Source organism: Triticum urartu, chromosome 6A (assembly GCF_056163025.1).
Source record: "Triticum urartu cultivar PI428250 chromosome 6A, HENAU_Tu73, whole genome shotgun sequence".
In the NCBI taxonomy this organism is placed as follows: Eukaryota; Viridiplantae; Streptophyta; class Magnoliopsida; order Poales; family Poaceae; genus Triticum; species Triticum urartu.
The window spans coordinates 503,431,584-503,457,141 of NC_141878.1; the positions used below are offsets into that span (position 1 = coordinate 503,431,584).

The 25,558-nt window shown below is 47.0% G+C and overlaps 1 protein-coding gene across 1 annotated transcript; it reads left to right on the forward strand.

Moving 5' to 3' along the window:
• Nucleotides 1–8,095: 8,095 nt before the first annotated feature.
• On the forward strand, nucleotides 8,096–9,192 carry LOC147965906 (uncharacterized). The gene is made up of 2 exons (XM_087526997.1): nucleotides 8,096–8,437; nucleotides 8,533–9,192. The coding sequence occupies exons 1-2, from the start codon at nucleotides 8,096–8,098 to the stop codon at nucleotides 9,190–9,192; spliced, it is 1,002 nt and encodes a 333-aa protein (XP_087383123.1).
• Nucleotides 9,193–25,558: the final 16,366 nt, after the last annotated feature.

Below are 25,558 nucleotides of genomic sequence, written 5' to 3' on the forward strand. Positions count from 1 at the left end.
TCGTTGTGTTTCCTCGACGCATACTCTGGTTACCATCAAATCAAGATGGCAGAATCAGACCAAGCCGCAACGGCACTCATCACACCATATGGCCCATTCTGCTTCAACACAATGCCCTTCGGGCTGAAAAACGCCGGCGCAACATATCAGCGCATGATTCAAACATGTCTGGCAAACCAGATCGGCAAAACAGTGGAGGCGTATGTGGATGATGTGGTCGTCAAATCAAGACATGTCGAATCTCTAGTAGACGACTTGAGGCTTACATTCGATAACCTCGGAAAATACGACATCAAGCTCAACCCGGAAAAATGCGTTTTCAGCGTACCAGCCAGAAAGCTCTTGGGCTTCATTGTATCCGGTAGAGGAATTGAAGCAAATCCGGCCAAAATCTGAGCTTTGTCACAACTGGATATCCCAAAAGACCTCAAACAAATACAAAAATTAACCGGATGCGTGGCGGCTCTAAGCCGCTTCATCTCTCGCTTGGGAGAAAAGGCACTGCCCCTTTATCGCCTCCTTCGGTGCACCGAACACTTCGAGTGGACGGATGCCGCCACGGCCGGACTCGACGAAATAAAGGCCATATTGGCAACAAACCCAGTCCTGGCCACGCCGAACACCGGCGAACCAATGCTATTGTACATTGCGGCAACACATCAAGTTGTCAGCGCAGTGCTCGTCGTCGAGCGGGAAACGGACGGACACAAATTCCCCCTTCAAAGGCTGGTCTACTACGTGTCCACTGTCCTCACTCCATGCAAATCACAGGACCCGCATTATCAAAAGATTGCATACATGGTATTCATGGCATCCCGGAAGCTACGACACTACTTTCAAGAGTGTTCGATAACAGTAGACTCGAAAGTACCACTCAACGACATTATCAACAACCGTGATGCAACGGGCCAGATTGCAAAATGGGCCATTGAGCTCCTCCCGTTCGATATAACCTATAAGCCACGGCGAGCTTCAAATCACAAGTTTTGGCCGACTTCGTCGCAGAATGGACGGAGGTCGAACTCCCTAAAGAGTACGGCACATACTCAAACTGGATCATGCATTTGACGGCTCCAAAATGCTGGCCGGACTGGGGGCTGGCGTCGTTTTGACGTCCCCCACAGGAGACACAGTCCAATATGTACTTCAAGTTATGTACACGGACTCCAACAACGCAGCCGAATATGAGGCCCTTCTCCATGGTCTCCGGATGGCAGTATCCATGGGCATTCAACGCCTAGAGGTACGCGGGGATTTGAACCTCGCGATATCCCAAATAAATGGTGACTTTGACGCCAAGGACCCAAAAATGGCAGCATACCGCAATGCCGTCTTGAAAATGTCAGCTCGGTTCGAAGGGCTCGAATTTCACCACATAGCCCGGGAAAATAATCAGGCGGCGGATGTCCTAGCACGCATCGGCGCAAAACGCGACCCAACATCTTCTTGGAAAAACTGTTCAAGCCATCTGTAGCATGGGAGGGGGAACCCACAGATAACAGCCCGGACCCAACCGCACCACTTGACGCCGAACAATCGGACATAATTGGAGGCTCTGCCACCGAAATTACACCTTCAGCCCATGTAATAATGGCGGTCATCGCCCCGCGGACAGAACCATTCCTAGCCTACCTTACTAGGCAGGAACTCCTAGAGGACCAAAATGAGGCACGCTGCATAGTGCGGCGATCTAAAGCCTATAAAGTCCATGAGGGAGAGCTTTACAAGAAAAGCACTACCGGGGTCCTTCAAAGGTGCATCTCCGAAGAGGAAGGGCGGAACCTTCTGGCCAAAATTCATGCCGGACTCGGTGGTCATCACGCCGCTGCTCGGTCCCTTGTTAGCAAGGCTTTCTGTACAGGCTTTGATTGGCCGATGGCCGGGGCAGACGCTCAGGACTTAGTTCGACGATGCGTTGGTTGCCAACTTTTTGCCAACGAAAGCCATATGCCACCCACCGCACTCCAAACTATCCCCATTACCTGGCCTTTTGTGGTCTGGGGTCTCGACATGGTCGGACCCCTAAAAGGTGGGACCCATAAGAAAAATACCTACTGGTCATGGTGGACAAGTTCACCAAATGGATAGAAGCCAAGCCTGTTAAGACGGCCGAATCCGAACCGGTGATAGACTTCATATCTCGGGTTGTACATCGTTACGGCGTCCCCCACAGCATCATCACTGATAACGGCACGAACTTTACGGCCGATGAGGTAAAACTCTGGTGTAAAAACATGGGCATCAAGCTCGATTATGCTTCCGTCTATCACCCACAAACTAACGGTCAGGTCGAGCGCGCAAATGGTCTTATTATGAGCGGCATCAAACCCATATTAGTGCGGTCCCTTAAGGAATCTAATACACACTGGGCAGACGAGCTCGACTCCGTACTCTGGGGGCTACGGACCACGCCGAATCATACCACCGGATACACACCATTCTTCATGGTGTACGGCGCAGAGGCAGTTCTGCCCTGCGACATAATTCATGAATCACCTCGAGTGCGCATGTACGAAGAAAGAGAAGCCGAGCTTGATCGGCAGGATAGTTTGGACGCTTTGGAGGAGGAGCGCGACGTGGCAAAAGCCCGTTCCGCATTTTATCAACAGCAGGCTTGAAGATATCAAAGCAGAGAAGTACGGGCCAAAAATTACAATGTTGGCGAACTAGTTCTACGCTTGCCGGACAAGAAAAATGACAAACTCAAGCCCAAGTGGGAAGGTCCCTTCATAATTGACCAAGTCCTGACCGGTGGAGCGTACCGCCTGCGAGATGCATCGGATTACCGACTCGAGCCGAACCCATGGAACGCAGCCCGTCTTCGAAGATTCTATGCCTAGCGCCGGACTCTGTGTTCGTCTCCTTCCTCTGTCCATTTTTTACATTTTCTGTCTTACATTTCTCTCCTTCCCCTCTTTTCTTTTATAGCCCTTAAAGGCTCATCAAGTGACGCGCTACTCGCGCTCATTAAACTTGGGGGCTTCTTTAACAGAAGCTTATTTATACGGGCTTCACGTCCGACACATGCGTCAAACTTCCGCATGTACCTTTTCCTTCACCATTGTATGCATCGATATGACTTAAGTTTTGGCCAAGCTGGGTTGCCTGGCTCCTGTGCTTACCCCTACGTTCCCGATTGTTCAGCTAGGCGGTAAAGGGAGCACCTCTGCGATTGTTACTGCCGGGTCAGCCGGATGTGTACCTCAGACTGGGTGAAGCCGAAAACTAGCGTTCTTAAGGGAATATTCGGTCGGTGAAATAAAAGATGATCTTTTTTACTTATTTTACACGCCCCCGGATGCTTTTTTGCGTCTTTTCACGCAGCCCGGACATGCACTTTAGGGCATGCCTCCAGCGAAAGGAACCCCTAATGGAACTATTCTCTCTAGAAGATGTTTCTTACTAACCATGTAATATAACATAACTAGTTGGGAACTTGTCTGATAAAGCACTAATGACCCCTACGCCTAGTCTCCATGCATACCCCGGTTCTTATATAACCGCCATGGTATTCGGACACACTCCGGACCGTCAGGTCCTGAGGTTGAAGCGAAAAGGTCGGCAACGACAAACGATCTACAATCTAGCTAGAAGGCATTACACATGTCAATTGAAATTACATAGTCATTATGAGTGATTGTATTCCTCTTCAATTCCATCTAACAGGCTGTCTAATTTACAGTCCTGCTGGGAATACTTTGCGGCCAATTCTACTTGGCCGTATACTAAGCTACCAGGGATCTCCTTCCCATCAGGGCCCACAGGTCCGACCTCGGCCATGTGGTTTGGGTCAGACTTCGTAAACCGGGTCTTCACCATGGCCCAGGCCTCCCTAGCGCCTTGTCGACAGGCCGATATCTTCCACAACCGGAAGCGCCGCCGAGCTCCCTTCAGCTTCTCCGCAAGCTCTCCAAGACCCTCGGGCATGGAGTGGGCAGGCCACAAGGCTTGGGCAATGCCTCGCATAGCCTGCCGAACTCGCTCGTGAAGTTGCAAGAGCTCGGGAAGAAGGTAACCCGTAGAACCGGGCATCTCCTCTGCAGGATGACCTGTGAGCATACCTATAGACATTACTCTGTTAGTCGACTTCCTCGCCGAACTCTTTTTTCAAAGTTCGTTCAAGCACTTACTAAATATGCCACGTCGAAGCCGCTGATTCTCCCTCGTGGAGTCCGACAGCTGGCCACGAACGTCTTTAAGTTCAACGTCCAGCTTGGTGTTGGCATCCTGAAGATTGTTCTTCTCTTGCCTCACCTTTGTCAGCACGCTCTCATCGGCCTTTAGCCGGCGTAAGAGTTGTTGCCTCTCCGGATTGAGTCCGACACCATCTGCAATACAATTTGTCAGATTGGGACCCACGCTGCAAAATACTAATCTTTCGAAGTGTATCTTACCAGAGGGGGTCTCTTAGGGATCCCCTGCGGCGGCTAGTGCGGCCTCCAGTTGGGCCTTGCACTCTTTCAGCTCCTGGGACAGTACGGTATTCTTTTCCGTAAGAACCTGCATAACAAATGATCCTTAAATCAGTTACTCTAACTGTTTCAAGTCTCGGGGGCTACTAGTATATATATATATATATTTGACCAAAATTTTCTCACCCGTATGTCTTTTACATACTGCTCCATGTCTCTGGCTAAACCATTTTGATCGGCACGGAGGTAGGCATCTCCCGAATTGAAGGCATCTAAAGCCTCTTGGGAGAAACAAGCGTCGCGAAGAACTGTCCAGCGACGCCTGTGGTTCATGGCACTCTCCACCTTAGAATTAGTGGCAGACAGCCTGTCCGCATCCTCTGTTGGAGGAGCGTCCGGTGCGCGCCTCAGAATTAGCGTTGGAGCCTGGCTGGTTGAGGCGTGGTTGGCAACCTCTCCGGATGTAGTCCGGCGAGGTCTCTTCGTCCTGAAGATAGCACGAACATTAATACGCCCTGAAGGAATAACACCAGGGAAAAAGAGGGTGCGCTATACCTTTGCGCCGGCATCTCAGTCCGGACCACGTTCCTTTTTACCCCACGGGGCCCTACGGCCCCTCGTTGGCTAGCTGCCACAGGTTTGGCCTCCTGCCTCGGAAATCTTCCCTGCAAAACACGGTTGTCATTAGAAAAACTGAAACACGTGAGAATGGAATCCTTCTAGAGGGAATGAGGCTCCGGTCTCTGTCACCTGGGAGGCCGGGATTAACCCTGGGTAATCAGCCGTAATGGCCACCAAGGTATTGTCCTTGCTTAGCTGATGGAACACCCCGTCGATAAGCTCCACCGATATGTCCGGATCCTCTTCAGAGTCCGGATCGAGGGACCGTTCTGGGTCCTCGGGCTGTGGAGGACGACTATTTATATCCATCACCTCCTGACGCAGTTCCTGCATTGAAGTCGTTAGACTACATATCTAAAACACGGGAGTGTAATACGAACGGGCGAACGCAACTGCTCACTTAGGGCGTGTTTGGTTCCTTGTCTCGCACCTGTATCGCACCCACCATGCAATTTTCGCAATGTTTGGTAGGCTGCACATCGCTATGGGCCAGGCCCGACAGATGCAAAATAGGCCCCCCAGCTAGGCTGAGCTCGCACGCAAGTTTCGGCCGTTTCCGCGAGCCTGCATCCGCGCGAGCGCCCACGCCTGCACCCACGCGAGCGAAGAGGGCTAGGTTTCTCTCCCTGTCGATTCACACCCTATCCGCGCCGCTCTCCTCACCCCTCTCCTCTCTGCTGCGAACGGATCTCGTCGCCCCGTCGCCTCGCGAGCACATCGCCGGCGCGCATCCTCTCCGCGCAGAGGTTGACTCTCCTCCTCGGCTCCTCCCATCCCTCTCGAATCCCTCTCATCTCTTTCCGCTGTTGTTCCCTGTTGGTCGCAGCCGAGCTCCCGGCCATGGTCGCCGTCGCCATGGGAGCTGCTCCCCTCGCTCCTGTACAGGCAGGTGGGTATTGGTCGGAGCCGAGCTCCCGGCCATGGCCATGCCATGGGAGCTGCTCCCCTCGGCCCTGTACAGGCGCAGGTACCTACACGCACACATGCACGAGCACGGGTGTTCACCCCTGCCCTCCACACACATTTAGCCCCACTGCCGGGTGCACATGCATCCCCTTGCTCTACAGGCCATGTCCTGAACCTCCTCTCCTATGGATCTGTGTGATTAGCATGCATCTATATGTGAGCTATTGGGCTAGTAATTTGTTTGATTATCTGATTATCATGGATTTATGTGAGTTAACTTGTGGAAATTAGGAGGGGTCAATACTAGGAAGAAATATGAGCCAACTGCCTGAACAATTTGTTCATATATTTTACTATGTTTTGATGATGCAAATGATGTTAATATTATCAGTTCCCATGCCTTTATTAATTTATAAATCTATGCTGAATTTATATAGATGGATGACAATGGCAAGACCCGAGATACGCTGATAGTGCAAGCTGCTTGTTTGGTTGCTGTTTTGTGTGCCTATATGGCCACAATAACTATGAGGGCTAGAATTAGAAACTACCGTGCTCCAATTCGTTATGTTATGCTTGAGAGAGACGTAGCTAGGTTGTCCAATCTACGTTTTATCTACGAAACCAATGATATAAATTGCCATGACCTACTAAGGATGAACAGGGCCCCATTTTATAACTTGTGTAACTTGTTCCATGATCGGAAATTGTTGGAAGACAGCATTCATACCTGCATTGAGGAGCAGGTTGCCATGTTCCTTCTTGTAGTTGGGCACAACCATAGGTTTAGGGCAATGAAACCCATATTTAGGAGGTCAATTGAAGTAATCAGTCGATACTTCAAGGCAGTTTTATATGCAATTGGGGAGTTGCGTGATGAGATGATCCAGCCCCCTTCCAATGAAGTTCATCCAAAAATCCTACATAGTAGGCGCTTCTATCCCTACTTTAAGGTAATACTTTACCATTTAGAATTATATGGACATGCCGGATAACCCATATTTTACAAAAATATACCTCACCTCTTCTCTTAGGATTGCGTTGGTGCAATTGATGGCACCCATGTTGCTGCCAAGGTACCAGCTGCTATTGCTTCAGCATTTAGGGCTCGGAAAGGTGGCACCACCCAAAATGTGATGGCTGCGGTTGACTTTGACCTTAAGTTTACCTATGTGTTAGCTGGTTGGGAAGGGTCGGCCCATGATGCACTCATTTTGGCTGATGCTTTGGAAAGGAATGATGGATTTGTTGTCCCTGCAGGTATTAGTGAACAATTTTTAGTGGCTTTTGATCGTTTCATAACTACTGGTAGTAACACAACACATGACCTCTTATTTGTTAGGAAAATTCTACCTCGTGGATGCGGGCTATGCCGTGCGGCCAGGGTTTCTTAAACCATATAGGGCTACTCGCTGTCATCTTACTGAGTTTGGTGAACGTGTCCCTCAAAACGAGAAGGAATTATTCAACCTCCGCCACTCCTCATTGAGGATCACGGTTGAGAGGGCATTTGAAGCTTTCAAGAACCGGTGGAGAATTGTGGACAACAAGCCTCACCACCCTTATCCTTCACAAGTCAAAATCGTCCTAGCTTGCTGCATTCTTCATAATTGGATACTTCAGTGGGGAGAGGATGAGTTTGTACCACCTGAGCACACTTGGACTGGAAATCCAGCATCGGATGGTGTGATTGACATAGAACATGATAATAGATCCTGGTCACAAATTAGAGATGGTTGGGCTGGGCATATGTTTGTCAATTGGGGCAATTCACGTGTGTAGAGCTCAAGTGTAGAGCTCAATTCTACATTGTAATGGATTATGAATAATTCTATGTTGTAATGCACTATGAATAATTCTGTCATGTGCCCAAATCGAAACATTTATGTTGCTGTTTAGACTTGATATAAATTTTTACTACCTTATGTTGCTTTTTTTACTGCCATATGTTGCTGTTTAGACTTGATATAAATTTTTACTACCTTATGTTGCTGTTTTTTACTGCCTTATGTTGCTGTTTAGACTTGATATAAATTTTTACTACCTTATGTTGCTGTTTTTCACTACCTTATGTTGCTGTTTAGACTTGATATAAATTTTTATTCTCTTATGTAATCATTTCTCCTTTCCTTTTGTTTTTTCTGTACATAGGAGTGATGGCTGAGATGGCGGCTGATGGTGGGCATGGCGGTAGGAATCACCCATTGCGTTGGACATCTCCAATGTCTGGGTTCATGTTAAGTCGCTTTGTAGAGCTCATTGCTAGTGGAGTGAAGACGGAAAAGGGCTTTAAGGAGGTGCACCTAAACCAGGTGGCTAAGAATTGTAGTGAGCACTTTGGTCTTTCCTTAACCGGGACCCAAGTGTACAACCACCTCCGCAAGTGGCGTGCTAGGTGGGTGAAGATAAGTAAGCTCCGAGACATTAGTGGGTCACTTTGGGATGATAATAACTATGTCATATTGCTGGAGGAAGAGCACTACATGGGCCATATCAAGGTTTGTACTACCTTTTAGTGGCTGATCTGTAGCTATTTAATTACATATGCTCATAGAATTACTTATGCTCATAGAATTACTTGTGCTTCATATAGGACCATCCCAAAGATGTTGAGTACCTCAATGTGCCTTTAGAGAATTATGTTCAGATGCTTGCTATCTTTGGAAGTGGTATTGCTACAGGAAGGTTTGCAATGACATCTAATGAGGCTCTTGGGGTTCCTTCAATGGTGGGAACCTCCTCCTCATTTGTAAACCTTGAAGCTTGTGGTTCTGAATTTGTTGTTGATGGGAATGAACCTGGATTGAGTGCTACTGCTGCTGCTCATGGGGAAGCTGCTGCTGCTCATGGGAAGGAACCATGTAAGGATGCTTCTAGCTCCACTGGCAAAAGGAAGAGGGCTAGCTTGATGAGTGAAGAAGAAGTTTTGGTCATGAGCAACATGTACGAAGCTGTCCGTGAAGTTGCTATTGCTATCAAGTCCACCGGAGAGGCACATCCTGAACTTTATGATGCTGTCATGGAGCTCCCTGGTTTTACCGAGGATGATCTGTTGATTGTCTTGGATTATCTCAATGAGAATGCCAACAGGGCTAGGAGCCACTCATTTGTGCGGATGTCGGAGACTCGTCGCACTCTCTGGGTCATGCACCACCTCTCCAAGGTCAACGGTGGAGTGCCCGTGCCCAAGGATGGACTGCCAAAGGATGGAGTGCCCGTGACCAGCGATGAAGTGCCCAAGGGTGGAGTGTGAGCAAATATGTGCTAATTCACCTAACGAAGCTGACCATATTTTATTGTATTTGGTCAGAAAAACCATGCCCCTATATATGTGAAGGAATGTAACATGGACCTTATGTTATGTTCCTTTGTTGGACTGTAATGTGGACAATATGAATTTGTGGCTATCTAATATGTGAACTCTAGGATGTGCTGGACTGTAATATGGATCATATGAATTTGTGGCTTTATAATATGTGGACTCTTAAGATGTACTTGCACTGGATACCTGATTTATGTGCACTCTCTATTATCCTGATGCATTTCTTTAGCTATTTTGTGCCATCAATTGCTTATATGTGTATATAAACTGCTCATATACTTGTACAAACAGCAAAGATGCTGCTAAATTTTTGTTTTTCTTACTTAAATCATCTCTGCAATTTTGAAGACATGTGGATATATATTCTTTTATTACTTCAATCAGCAAAGATATCTAGTCTGCAGTGCATGTCACTAAATTTATATTCTAATTATTTTACATACATGAACAAGCATTCTAGAGTCAAATTTCACATCATACAACCTACCAAACAACATATGTTGTATGCTGCATCTTTCATGCAACCACACATGCAACAAACCAAACAAAATCTGAGCTGAGCCTGTCTCGTCTCATGCAGTACACCAAACACACATTTCAACTCATTTTTGCATGAGCTCAACCAGGCCAGCCCCAGCCAAGCTCATTCATGCAATGCATGACAGATGCATCCAGGCAACCAAACACGCCCTTACCCAACTTGGAGGGTTTTACATAGTAAATCCGCCCTGCGGGTTGACGCAGAGGAATTCCTCCTTTTCTCCCTTATACAAGGAGGATAAGATCTTTACTAGAGCGGCAGCTGATGCTGGCCCCTTACGACCATAGCGGGTGGCGTCATCCTCCCCGTTAAAATCCCACATGGGGTGTCCTCTATATTGAAGCGGCTGTACCCCCTGCATAATGCATGCGGCCATGACTCCGATCATGGTTAGTCTGGAGTGAGCCAACAGTCTTATCCGGCCCATCAGGTAAAGGACGTCTCTGTCACTTTCTCTCTGAGAGCTCCGCGGGTTCCAGCTCAGTTGTTTCTTTAATGGAGCACTGTTGAACTCAGGGAGACCGACCCGGATAGGGTCCGGCAGTGGGACATCATCTATATAAAAGCATTCCGAAGGCCAGTCCTCGGACGCCTTCTTTGGGGTTTCGGATAAATATCCAGTCCCGGCGATGCGCCATACTTCGGCTCCGCCCACTTGATATATAGACCCCTCTTGAGAACGGGGCACCAGGCAGAATATCCTCTTCCACAAAGCGAAATGAGCTTCCACACCCAAGAATAGCTCGCAAAGGGCAACGAAGCCCGCGATATGTAATATAGAAGCGGGCGTAAGGTTGTGCAGCTGGAGGCCATAGAACTCCAGAAGCCCACGGAGAAATGGATGAATTGGAAATCCAAGTCCCCTTATTAGATAGGGGACGAGGCACACCCGCTCTCCTTTGGAGGGATTCGGGGTGCTCTCCGCTTTCTCCCCACCATTGTAGGTGGCAAGTCCGGCTCGGACCGGGACCATATAAGCCTGAGGGAGAAATCCCTTGGCCTGAAGCGACACTAACTCGCTGTGCGGGATGGAACACTTCTCCCAGTCTCCGGGTTTAGGACTGGGAGGGCGAGAGGAGGAGTTGCGACGGCTGGCCATGGTAGAATGGACCTTTGTCGGATGCGCTCTGATGAACACTCATGGAAGGGAGAAAATGTGGTTTGGATCTAAATCCCCATCTCATTAAATAGGCGGCTCGTTTGTGCGGCTAAGGGTGTGGATGTAAAAACGCCCCGACTTTTCGCATTCGTTCGACACGTGGAAGACAACCATTATTGGGCGTGGAAGCCGAGGAGCGCTACATTACAAAAATCGGACATCATTCCTACAGGTACACAGAATTTGGAGAAGAACCCGCCTTGCAATGCCGAAGACAATCTGCGCGCCGGACTCGTCTTAATTGAAGCCTGGTTCAGGGGCTACTGAGGGAGTCCTGGATTAGGGGGTGTTCGGGTAGCCGGACTATACCTTCAGCCGGACTCCTGGACTATGAAGATACAAGATTGAAGACTTCGTCCCGTGTCCGGATGGGACTTTCCTTGGCGTGGAAGGCAAGATTGGAGATGCGGATATTCAAGATCTCCTACCCTTGTAACCGACTCTGTGTAACGCTAACCCTATCCGGTGTCTATATAAACCGGAGGGTTGTAATCCGTAGGACATCAACTCCATATACAACATTCATACCATAGGCTAGCCCTATGGTTTAGCCTCCTTGATCTCGTGGTAGATCTACTCTTGTACTACCCATATCATCAATATTAATCAAGCAGGAGTAGGGTATTACCTCCATCGAGAGGGCCCGAACCTGGGTAAAAACATCGTGTCCCTTGTCTCCTATTACCATCCGGCCTTGACGCACAGTTCGGGACCCCCTACCCGAGATCCCCCGGTTTTGACACCGACAGTAGGCTAGTTGCTTAGTTGATTTAGTAGGATAGTTGATTTAGTATGCACCATTTTATTGTTATTTTTTTAGTACATGGATAGCTAGATGCTTTTGTTTTTCTGTAATAAGTTATTTTTTGGCAAAATGTAGGTGCCAATTTATTTAAATTTGCCACTTGCTTTTTTAATCAATTATCTTAGGCAATAGGGGCCAAATTAGATGAAATGTCTTGTAGGTGGTACCCTGATTTGGTAGAAATTTGCTACTATTTTTATTTCCTGTGAAGTGGACCGTTAATCCTTTGCTCATATTTCTTTAGGAAAATGGCGCCACCAACACCACCATGTCGACTGTGCAAGTCAAGGTGCGCCAGCAGCTTTGCAACTGGCAAGCTGTTCGGCATCTACTTCCAGCCGAGTTTTCGTCATGCGGTGGTAAGAAATTAGATGAAATGTAATAAATATTTTACTTTTAGTGTTGGCATTACTTCATTGTGTCATTTTGCTTTTTTTACATAGATCGTCCAATGCAATGTGAGGTTGAAATTCAACAAGCTGACAGGAGATACTGTGACATTTGAGGCACCTAGGGGGCCGTACACTATGGAGGTCGATAAAGGACGCAATATGTCGCAGATTGGAGGAGATGGATGGGCCCGTTTCCTTGCCCACATGCATCTTACTTGTGGTGAGTTGATCAGCTTCTCCTTTAGAGCAGAAAGACCCAAGCTGGCTGTCATTTGTATCAACCTGGTGGAAGATGACGAAGATGATGAAGATAATGAGGACCCACTCAATGAATATGATGAGAACCCACTTCATGAAGCCATCGTAGCTCAAAGAATGAGGCTGAGCGAGGAGGAGGTGTGCAACCAATGCGACATAATTCCGCCACATGATGACTTTGTCGGGGTGCCATTCGTGACCCGCCTGACAAGTACCCTGGTTGATCGGCATGAAATGTTATGTTATACTGACTGTAGTAATTTGATGATATATATATATATGCTTTATTGTTATACTTACAAATGCAAATTATCCGATGATATGCTTAGTGAATCCGATGATATGCTTAGTGTAGAGTCCAATGATATGCTTTGGGGAATCTAGTCGATGATATGCTTTAGTGTAGAGTCTGATCACATGCTTATCAGTGTAGAATCCAAGGAACTATTAATAGTGTAGATAATCCATATATACTTATTAGTAGAATTCATGCTTAATTAGTACAAATGTGTAGTACTGTGTCTTTACTTAATAGAAATATATTTGCAAGAGTATGTGCGAGGCTATTTATTAATTGATATGTTTTTCTTATTCATAAATTTCCAAAGAACCTATCTGTGAGTTGTAGTATCGAGCCTGATGAAGAAGGCTCAGCTGGACTACGCCTTACCGCAAGGGGCTTCGTCACCACCTGTACTTACCGCATGGACACAGACAGTCGCACACACTTAAACTCGGTTGGGTGGAAGAGATTCCTTATTGGCAAGAATCTTCGCGTTGGACAGGCCATCCTAATTACCATCAGGAACACCCACCGCCCAAGCTTCAGGATGATGATCGTCGTCGATATCATCTAGAACTACATATGTGTGTGTGGTTATATCATCTAGAACTACATATGATGATCGTCATCGATATCATGTAGAACTACATATGATGATCGTCGTCGATATCATCTAGAACTACATATGATGATCGTCATCAATATCACCTTGTACTGCTTGAGGATGCATGTTGACTATATATGAAATTGTTATCTAGTACTCCCTCCATTCCAAGTTACTCCACGACGAGTAATTTAGAACGGAGGTAGTACTACCTAGTACCTATAATGCTTTATGAAATTGATATCTAGTAGTACCTAGTATCTTGAAATTGCAGTTTATTGAAACTGAAACTGGGTAGAAAGTGGGGGAAAATGATGAAACACATAGCAGTGGCGCGGGGCTAGGAAAGCGCTACAACTAACTAATAGTAGCGTGTTCTGGAAAAGCGCTGCTGATATAGTCAATAGTAGTAGCGCGGGTACACACCACACTACTACTAACAGTTAGCTGTAGCACCTTATTAGTAGCGCGGCTGCCAGTGCCCGCGCTGCTGATAGCCTCAAAACCCACGCTACTACTAGGGTTTTCCCTAGTAGTGTAGTTTCATTTGCATGCATGTTACTGTCCATATTGATTCCCTAATCTTCGTTGCAGAAGTGCTAAATGATGTTATCTGCTAGAAACTATCATAACTTGCTGATTTGTCTTTTTCATAGCATTTTGTGTGTTCATCTTTTGAGCATCATGTCAACATGTTTTAGGAGCATCTTCATGCCATCTTTGAAGTGGTTTAATCCATGATTTTTTATGTGCCATGTGGTGACTAGCACAAGCATGGAAAGTAGGATCCTTGTTGTTGCTGATTTCAGTGACTTAGTTTTTCTGCCAAATCTTTTCCTGCTACATTATGTTGCCATGTTAACTTAATGCTACAAGTGAATTCATGCATATTTTGGTGATGTTCAGTAAGGATGCTTTGTAGATGTTTTTATGCGCTATCCATCCATGCCTTTGTTTGCAATTATGGGGTACTGTAGCTTGTCATTACCATGCTCTCAATTTGCTAAATATTATTGCTGTTAGTGTTAACAGTAAGTTCATTTTTGTCATGTGAATAACTAGTGATCTATGCATCATATGACCATGCTCTTGCCTTGATTAGCTTCATAAATGTTTCTTCTTATCGTTGCTTGCATTATTATGCCATTAAATGCTTTGTGGTGAGTTGCACAAGCTCGCAAACATGCTACATGAATCTGTTTCTGCCATGCCATGTTTACTACTGTCTAAATCTGTTCATATCACTTGCCATGTTTGCATTGATGCTATCATTTTTTCAGTGGATCTTTGGGACAAGTTCAGTAAGGGAGTATTGTTAAGTGCATTTAGTACTAGCATGCCATTCTCAAGTTTGCCATGATAGATTCCTGTAACATGTAGTTTACTAGCTCTAAACATTTCTACCTGAAACTATTTATGCCATGTCCAATATTTTCACCAAGTCTGTTAAACTGTTATCATTTGCATTTTTGCCATGCTGTTTTAGACATGTTCTAGTGAGTTCTAGCAGTAGCTCATTGTTCATGATTTGTAGAGCTTCACTTGTACTTAACTACCCTTTATTTTGTTCTCATATTTGGGTGATGTAGCATATTTAGACTTTGCATCTAAGTCACCATGTTGCTGTTTTCAGCAGATTGCATTGCATTTTGTTTGGCTTGTCATTTCTAAACCGTGCATCCGTTTCTGGTGATCTTTATATCAATTTCGACCGAGATCTCCCAATCTATTCAGTGGCATGCTTGTTTTGCCAAGTTAATGCCAGGATCATCTTTCCCCTTCCAGAGTACCCATATGCATTGCACATCATATCTTGCATTCCATGCCATGTCTTGCATCATGTTGCTTGCACATTACACTGTGATTCACTACTAGGGAAAAGCCTAGCAGCAGCGCGGGTTCTAGGTATAGCAGTAGTGCGGGGACCCATGCTACTGATAAGGCGCTACGGCTAACCTGTAGCAGCAACGCGTGTACGCCCACGCTACTGCTATACAAGTGTAGTAGCAGTGTGTTGTATGGAAGCTCGCTACTGCTAATAGCTCTAGCGCGCTTTGCTGGGCCGCGCTACTGCTACTGGCACACTGCTGCTAACTTTTTTCCACTCGCTACTGCTAATTTTAGTAGTTTTTGATTTTTTTTCTGCATATTTGTTTTGTATTTGAATAGGCTTTATACAAGAATCTTTAGCACATACAAATGTCATCATCATACACATACAAATGGCTGCGAGACCACAAATGTAATCATAGCATATACATACAAATAGTCACATCATAATCATCATCCAACACAAAGTGGTATCTCGTCATCATCTCAAAAATAGTGATACATGCAAGTCTCGAATGCTTGCAACTACAACGTCATCCATCTAAACAATGGTATACACGACAAGTGCTATCACTATGAGTGATAGCGGAAGTATGCAGTACATGAGGCGGCGGTTATGAGGCCTCTCTCGCGCTAGCCTGAACCTGAAGTAACTAGCTTGTGCTTCTTGTCTGCTTTTGAAGGCTTTATGGCTGGCGCCCGAGAACCGCTCCACTTGCGCCTGGCACTCATACCACTCGTCGTACACTCCTGGAACCTTGCCTTCGTACACAACATAGCACTCCTTCACCATCAAGAATCTAGGTACCTGTTAGAGATGCATCTTCATCAAGAGAATGTACGATCATATGCAACAAAATATACAAGAGCAACACGAAAAAGAAAGGATTAGCAACTAGATGCAACATATAGTACGCAAACTAATTAACTAGAGGTACGCATGTCATCGTACCCAAACTAACAAAGTAGCATTAGACAAGTTCGGTTGGGACCATGGACATCACAAAGTTTCATCGCTACAGAAAGTATACAAGTTCAACCGACACATATCATCATCATCGGCATCGCAAATCACTAGAAGTTCCATCCTTGCATATCATCAAGGATGGATCCTAGCTTCTTGAAGGGTGTGAGGTCATGACATTGCATGCCTATGCGAGTTCGGACATCAGCTCGCGATAAAGGGCCGTGGTGGAACATCCCCTTCTCATCGACGACTTCTTTCATGATGATCGTCGCAATGTCCCTTTGGATGCGAAAGAAGTCATCTCTAAGTTTATAATTCGCTTCTCCATGAGATTCTACCCACTTGCAGATATGATCATCGTTTCTGGTTGTCATACGAAGCTTTTGGTGATCCATGTTGAACGCAATCATGAGATGGAGGAGGTAGAATCCATCTTTCTTGCTTGGTTTTGGGACATGGATGCAGCAGAAGTTAGTTTTATGCGAGAATCCAACTTCTTGTTCCTTTGTTTCCTGATCTGCAGGTGGCCACCCCTAATGCTGAAGCCTTGGAGAGCATCATCTAGAATATTCATTATGTGGGTGTAGTCCTTCTTCTCGTAGTCTCTGGTAGGGTTAAAATACACGTCGTGGGAGACTCGCGGGTAAAGAATGATAAGGACGGCGCGGCCGTTGCTGCGGGGAAAAGACACCTCAAATTATTCTCCATATGAGCAAGAAGGAATGATTGAAATGTACGAAAGAGTAGTCCGGAACTGACTTACTTTGGATGATAAGGCAGGAGGACAATTTCCTGGTCCTTATTTTGTAGCATGAAGTTTTGGAGGTACTCCCTAGCAGTTTCACGCTCAAAGTCGCCGAGACTCAAGAAAGACTCGAGCATGTAGTACGGATCCGCCACACAGATTTGCGAGACTTCTTCTCTCTTCATGACGGAGCTCATATGTAGCGCAAAAAGGCGGACGATTGTAAAATCGAGCCGCCTTGTCAGAAACATCCCAAAGATATGGTCAAACCGCAGGAAGAACACCTCCTTGGGCGGTGTGTCGACGTAGCACTTCCACTCAGGCACACGAGCCGCGTATGTCGGATATCTTGGATCCTTCGAGGCTAGTAGGCTTTTCTCAATCGACAGCACATGGTCATGCAGTCTCCTGAGATCCCCTGATAGTGCCTCCAGCGGTTTCGGCGGTACAATCGGCTCGCCCGTGAAATGGAACATGGCCGCACCTTTCAAGGGTACACGCTCTTCAGAATCCATCGTCTGGATGCTATGTGCTCTGGCTTGTTTGGAGGCAGCTATCTTCCCCGGTCTCTTCCTCTCCTTTTTCTTGGGCACACCTTCCAGACCCTTCCTTAACCCCTGCCCCAGTGTTGCCGGGCTAAGCACTGTATGACCCTCGGCTAGTTGAGCCTGTGTTGAGGCGGCATCTTCAGGCATGTCCTATGAGGATTTCATGAAGAGAGACTTCTTGCAATCCTTGCTATGACGTTCCTGCCCGGGCAGATCATCCATCCATATCCTCATTAGCATGATGATAGCCCGATTCGTCATATGGTTGACTCATCATATCTAAGTCACCCTCATACGCGTTTGTATTGAGGAAACCCATTGGGTCCTCCATCTCATCATCCATTCTCTGTTCTACGGGACCGATTACATCAGCTAGTACTATTGCACCCCCTTCATCACGTCGTCCGCCACTCTCACCCGACACTATAGGAGCTGGTAATTGCGTAGGCGGGGTGGTGGTCTCCATACATGCTTGTTGATGTGTGGTTATTGGTGTGCTCTCGGCCGGCTCCAGACAAAGAAGATTCTTCGGCCATAGCAGCACCCAACCCTTGTAGCTTCCAATCTGCGCGGGGTCTCGTCGTCCTCTCCCCCTAGGCATAATGGAGGAGGCAAATCCTCGTGCCCCAATGTCACACTCGACAAGGTAACCCTGAAGTGCCAGCGGGCATCGGCTGGTTGTGGAACGTGAGATCCAAGGGCTTCGTTATCACTGCCCTTTTCCACGTCCACCTTCTGTCCTTTGATCAAGTAGAGTACAGTGCACGGGGTTTCGTCAGCCTGCAAACACATGTCTATGGGTAAAACATCTGAAAGGCAACGGAAATGGAATATTCTAGATATATATGTTCGTGCGACATGTAATTACCGTGAGGGCGTCAAGCTCATCGAAAGACGAAGGCCCGCCTAGCGCGCCAGAGACTGAGGACGGGCTGCTATGAGCGAGTGCGGGTGCGAGAGGAGGCCCGGTTGTGTGAGCAAGTGATGGTGCGGTGGTGTTGTTGTTCACGGAGTTGCTCGCGATAAAACTGGGCAACGGGAAATCATGTACTGTCTTATCTGGATTTTCCTTCGTCCAATTGATGATAGCCGGGACCAAGTTAGTAGTGAAATCATTTCTACAGGCTGCATTGACTGCCTGCTGTAGTAACTCATTTTTCTCCTCAGCTGTTTTTTTCGCGTCCTCAGCTGCTTTTTTCTCGAACGCAAGCTTCACCTTCTCGTCGATGTCCGCCTAACTAAACTTATTTTTCTACTTCTTGGCCTCTGTGCCCTCATTGTAAAATACCTTCCACGTGGCATTGTCTCCGACACGTGCAAATGACCATATTGCAGCCACTGGCCCAAAGGGAGTCCCTTAAGTTCGTTCAAGGCCCGGTTGAGAGGGGTGTCCCACTTGGGCCTCATCGGAGAAGTAGGGCTTTCGACTGCAAGCTGGTGTTGCTTCTCCTGCAGAAGGAAGGCGAACCATTTACGTATGTGGTCGACTAGATCTGGAGCTAAATGTAAGGTGGTAAAAGAATAATTACCAGTAGTCTAATCAATCTCCTCGTGATCTGGTCTGTGTAAAAAACCTTCTTTTCCTTGTCCCACTTGTAGCGGGCCCTGATGAAGTCACGCTCCAAGGGGTTGGCGAACTTCGCGAAGGGGTCTGGGAGACCCGCGGCTTCACGTTCCGCGTCCTCCTTATCCCATATGGGCCTTTTACCGAGGTAGCCACGGCTTCCGAGGCGATGCTTCCCCGTGTTCCTTTGCTGAAGGCTCTTGAATTTTGCAGCCTTAGCCCTGGCTGCCTCGGTAGCGCAAGTGTCCTTGAAATTTTCGAACTCCTCTTCCGTAAGTGTCGGATTTTCCTCCAGAATCTTGGATAGGGGTTCCTCAGCCTCAATAGCTCGTTTCACCCTCCCTTTCCAGCAGGACAAATCATTGCTAAACAAGCCCATGGCGTGATTGTTAATATTTTTCATCTTCGGATCATCCCATGGTTGTTCTATGTTATCATCCCGGTCGGGGAACTTGAATCTCTTGTGCAACTTCGTTAGGAGCAACTGCGTCAAATGTTCTTTACTCCTTAAGTCATCATCGTTGATGCTCGCGCATTCCCATAGGATGCATCCTACTTGGTTCCCATAGCACTTGCGAGGTTCTTCCGGCTCTAATGGCTCAAACTTGCCAGGTGCCATCTTTGTGATCACTAGTCGTCCAATGCTTAGCTTGTTAGGTTTTCGTATCCTCTGCTTCTTCTGCTTCTTCTTTTCGATAGTGGCATCGGTGCTGGTATCTTCCCCGCCAGTACCTTCCCCGCCGGTGCCGGCGCCGTCGGTGTCGATGTCGGCGTTAGTACCATCATCGAGGCCGACCTACAAACATTGACGTTGCTTAGCAGTCAAAAAGTCGAGGTACTCTTGTTCACCCTCATAATCCATCTCATCTTCATCTCCGTCCTACATACCCCCCGGTCACGATACTTCTTTGCGATAATTTCTTTGTGCAGTGCCACGAAAGGATCTACCTCGTCTAGGTGTTGTAGCACTACCAAGTTTGCTCTGTCAAAGTTGTTGCGTCGATCTGAGTATGCCATGTGCAGTTCCCTGCGACCATTGGAGTTACCTTCTCCTTCGAGCCTCCCATCGTGCTTGTTAACGGGCAAACCAACACCAACACCAGGCGGCTGGTCTGAGCCATATAGAAAATTCTCGCAGAAAGAGATGCACTCTTGTGTCAGATAGCCCTGGATGATGCTTCCATCCGGACGGGACATGTTACGAACGAATCCTTTGATGATACCATTCATCCTCTCAAACGACATCATGTTGTGCAGGAATGACGGCCCCAGGTCTATTATGTCGTCCACAATATGAACACAGATGCACCATCACGTCAAAGAACTCGGGCGGGAAGTACATCTCAAGCTCATTCAGTATGACAACGATCTCTTCCTGTAGCCTTCGGAGCTGCTTCACACTAATCGACTTTCGAGATATGACGTCAAAAAATATGCAAAGACCAATAAGCGTGTCACGGACGTGCTTGTCCATTATCCCTCTAAGGGCAACAGGTAGTATCTGCGTCATCATCACATGACAGTCATGGGACTTTATCCCGCTGAACCTTTTCTTGTCCGTGTCTAGATATCTGCTTAACTTGCCACAGTAACCGGAACTAACTTTGACTCCGGTAAGGCACTTAAAGAATTGATCGTTCTCAGCCTGGCTTAAGGTGAACCAAGAAGGGGGGCAATAATCCTCTTCCTTTACTTTCTTGCCCTTCTTCTCTCGCGCCTCTATCTGCGTTCTGTCTCGTCTGACTTTTTACGGGGCGGCATGTGCAGATCTTCCCTGATATTCAAATCTTGGAAGTATTTTCTTGCCTTCGGCCCATCCTTGGTCTTATCCGGCATGTTCATCAGTGTCGCGAGCTAGCTCTCAGGGACATTCTTACAGATATGCATTTGATCAAGGAAATGAGGTGTATCAAGTTTGTGCCAGTACTCCAAGTCCAAGAACACATCTCTCGTCTTCCATACCTTCAGCAGCGACTCCGGCGCCTTTTTCGTCGTCTTTCCTGGCGCGGGGCACTACTTCCAGTTTTTCAACAGTCATCGATTTCGGAGCCGCTTTGCTTACGTGGAGGTCCTCGATGCTCAGCGCGACCATTGAATAGATCTCCACGGTTTCTCCAGGGGTCGTTCGAATCGAGCCATCTTCGATGCCCCATGTACATGATTTTCCCAGACCCGCCATCTTTCCTTGATGTTAGCTGCTGAGACGTCATATCATCCATGCATCGCATGCATCCGCAATATCCATGGCACACCTGGCCTGCGACATATCCATAACCGTGATAGTCGTGCACCTCGTGATCAGCGCGGCTCTCATGTAGAAATACTCGCCTTTGCTGGCATCCCATGTCTTGGCCGGTGTTTTCCATAACGTGCATAACTCCTCTTGAAGTAGCCCCAGATACAGATTAATATTATTTCCTAGTTGTTTCGGCCCTTGAATCATCATGCTCATGTGAATGTAGTTCGACTTCATGCACAACCAGGTTGCGAGGTTGTACATCCATACAAACACGGGCCATGTGTTGTGGTTGGTGTTCTGGTTGCCAAACGGATTCATGCCATCGATACACGCGCCGAGCACGATGTTCCTTGCATCACATTCAAAATACTGATAGAAGCTGTTCAACGCTCTCCACTGGCTTCCATCCTTGATGTGTTTCAGCTTCGAATCATATCCATCGGCGGGCTTCTTCCTCTCCGCGTGCCAGCGCATTAGCTTTGCTTCCTTGGGATCTATGAAGTACCGCTGGAGACGGGGAGTGATCGGTAAGTACCATACAACTTTCTGGGGGCATTTCTTCCCAGCCTTCTTGTATCGAGAAGCATTGCACACCGGACAGCTTGTTTTTTTCCGCGTGCTCCTTCCGATAAATTATGCAATCGTTGATGCATGCATGGTATCTAACGTGCGGCAGATCAAGAGGGCACACGATCTTCTTGGCCTCATCCACACTAGTAGGACATAGATTCCCCGTGGGAAGAACATCATTTAGGTACTTGAGATGCTCATCGAGGCTAGTGTCGGTCCATTTGTTTTTAGCCTTCAACTTCAGGAGTTGGAGTGTGAAACTCAAGCGGGTCACCTCAGGATTGCAACCATCATACAATGGAATGTTCGAGTGTACCACCAGTTGCTGCAGCTTAGCCTCCTCTCTAGAAGCAGCTCTCTCAGTACTCGTCTCCTTGCGAACCAGTGCTTGAACATGAGGGTCCCGCATGATTGAACTTAGTACCGACGAACTCTGCTGCGTGGAGTCCACGTTCTCTCCGCCGCCATGTCCGGCCCCTTCTCCTCTGCCATGTCCGGCCCCTTCCCCGCTGCCATTATCGATCATCTCTTCGTCTTGCCCCGTGTCATCATTGCCTGCCCCGTCGGCGTCCTCAACATCATCATCCTCATCTTCAATTATCCATCGAGTATAGCCATCCATGAAACCAGTCATGAGCAGGTGCGCTTCGACACGACCATTGTCATAGGGGTCGAGCCAAACTATTCCTTTGCATTTTCGACACAGTCATAAAACCTCTGTCAGGTTATTTTCTTTCATGTACTGCACCGCCAACCGCAACCACCTGTCCACCATCGTTCCACTCACCATCATGAACGTCTGCACAGTAATAATAAACACATTGATTATAAAAATGCGTTCATGCATCAAAGTCATACAAAAATTCGGCATGACCTTCCCTAAAAATAGGACATGTAGATCTAGAGTTTGCCTGGAATTCGCCGAAACGGAAATAAATCGACATTTCGGCAAAACATAGGCAACTCAAAAGAACAATTCGGCGTCAACTCATGCCACACACACAATTTTCATCATATCGCTCAATTATCATATCACACACACATACACATATTTCCATTCTTGCAAAAGCATGAAATTTTAATCACCTATCTCGAGATCGACCACACGGTGGAGATGATGATGTAGGGAGACCAAAAGTGGACAAAACTCTTCTTGACAAAGATAGATCTAGTTAGGGGCAAATAGGTCACTTAACTAAATGGTACATCTACCTAGCTAGCTAATTTGGGAGGAGACAACTTCAACTAGTGGAGGGGGAAGGAAAAAGAGAAAGGAGATGCACTAATGGAGGTGGTGTAGTTAGCTAGGAGTAATGAAGAGAGAGAAAGGTAGGTAGAAGAGGGAGAGTAATGGGGGGAGATGTATTGAGGAAGAAGCAAAGTGAGAGAGAGGGGATGTGGGAGGTAGGGGAAAGGGAAGAGAGGAGATGAGGGAGGGGAGGAGGGGGAGGGAAAAAGGTGGTACTATGCTGCGTCTTAGCAGTAGCGCGGGTGGCAAAACGCGCTACTGATAAGAGCGTAGCAGCAGCGCGCTTTCCTCACACGTGCTACTGCTAAGCGGGACCAACCATGTGGCCAATTTCAAAATTAGCAGCAGTGACCGGGGTAAAAAGCGCGCTACTACTATTGCATTAGCAGGAGCGCGTGTCATGACACAGCGCTGCTGCTAAACTTAGGTTGGTGGGTACTGTCGGTCCATTTTTGTAGCAGCGCGGTTCTGCCAGCACGCGCTACTGCTAACTGTGTATCAGTAGCGATTGTTTTGGACACGCGCTACTGCTAATTAGCAGTAGCACCTCTTTTTGTACCATGTTGCTGCTAAGATTCTGTGTATAAGGTTTTCCCTAGTAGTGATTGATTGTTGTTCCGTTGCTTGTGTTCTTGCCTTGGGTAGAGCCGGGAGACGAGTTCGTGAACGAGGATCCTGTCGAGTACGTTTACGAGGAGCAAGCTTTCGACAACCTTGAGAACATTGCAGGCAAGATGATCATTACCCCCAATATCACTTCTATCTTTGCTTGCTAGTTGTCCGTTCTATCGCTATATCGCGCTACCTACCACTTTTTTATCAAGCCTACAATATTGCCATGTCAAGCCTCTAACCCACCTTCCTAGCAAACCGTTGTTTGGCTATGTTACCGCTTTTGCTCAGTCCCTTTTATAGTGTTGCTAGTTGCAGGTGCAGTGCAGGTTGTTCCATGTTGGAACATGGATATGTTGGGATATCACAATATCTCTTATTTAATTAATGCATCTATATACTTGGTAAAGGGTGGAAGGCTTGGCCTTTTACTCGGTGTTTTGTTCCACTCTTGTCGCCTTAGTTTCCGTCATACTGGTGTTATATTCCTTGAATTTTGTGTCCCTAACACGGTGGGGGTTTATGGGCACCCCTCGACAGTTCACTTTGAATAAAACTCTTCCAGCAAGGCCCAACATTGGTTTTACCATTTGCCTAATAACAACTAAAATTTGCATAGGGAGTTATTAACCCGAGGATTCTTAATCAACAATCCGGGCCAGTGCTCCTCATGAGTGCTGGTCCAACCTATCAACCGTCAGTGGCCGCCAGGGGCAACTCTGGATTGGCCTACTGGAAGTTTGGACAATCTGAATGTGGCCTGAGACGAGATACGCGCGGCTACTATTAGGGTGTCGGCACATCAGGAGGTCTTGCTGGTTTTGTTTTACCATTGTTAAAATGTCTTGGTCACTTGGATTCCGAGTCTGATCGGAGGGTCCCGCGATGGAGGATTGTCTTCACGGATCGTGACCTTGTCATGGGCTAAGTTGGGACACCCCTGCAGGGTTTAAACTGTTGAGAGCTGTGCCTGCAGTTATGTGGCAGATGGGAATTTGTTAATATATGGTTGTAGAGAACTTGACACTTGACTAAATTAAAATGTGCCAGCCGCATGTGTAACCATGATGGTCTCTTTTCGATGAGGGTCGGGAAGTGAACACGGTGGGGTTATGTTTGAACGTAAGTAGTTCAGGATCACTTCTTGATCACTTCTAGCTCTGCGTCCGTTGCATAGTTTCTCATCTTACTCTTGTACTCGTATGTTAGCCACCATATTTGCTTAGTGCTTTCTGCAACTCCACCATATAACCACATCTTACCTTTAAGCTTAAATAGTCTTGATATCGCAGGTTTTGAGATTGCTGAGTCCTCGTGGCTCACAGATACTACAAATATAGTTGCAGGTACTCGCGAGACTAATGCAGGTGATGCCACTGAACTCAAGTGGGAGTTCAACGAAGACCGTGGCCGTTACTATGTTTCCTTTCGGGACGATCAGTAGTGGTGCCCAGTAGGGTCGATCTGGACTTAGCATGGGTGGTTGTCTTTTATTCGTTTGTTTTTGTCCGTAGCCGGACTTTGTGTTCATCTTGAATGATTGTATAAGTTGATGATATTGTGTGACATTGTGGCGATTGTAAGCCAAAGATTGTATTCTATCTATTCAGTACATGACATGAGCAAAGATACAACCACTCTTGCAACCATACCAATATGCGCTTATACCCCAAGTCGTGCCTCGACACGTATGGAGTATAGTCACATATTGGGCGTTACAAGTTGGTAGTTAGAGTCATCCCGACTTAGGAGCCCCTGCTTGATCAAACCGCTGACATTGTTGAGTCTAGTGCAAAACTGTTTTGAGTCTTAGGATTATATATATCGGAGAGTAGGATTCTTTTTACTCCTCAGCCCCCTTCGTCACTCTGGTGAGGACTCCTGACATAGATGTTCTGACTTTCCTCTCCTCGTTTTTCACTAAAAAAATT

Bases quoted from the DNA above. Each gene is read 5' to 3' on its own strand.
- LOC147965906 (XM_087526997.1), top strand. From the start codon at position 8,096: ATGGCTGAGATGGCGGCTGATGGTGGGCATGGCGGTAGGAATCACCCA. The intron at 8,438-8,532 runs GTTTGTACTACC...TGCTTCATATAG, and splicing joins ACTACATGGGCCATATCAAG to GACCATCCCAAAGATGTTGA.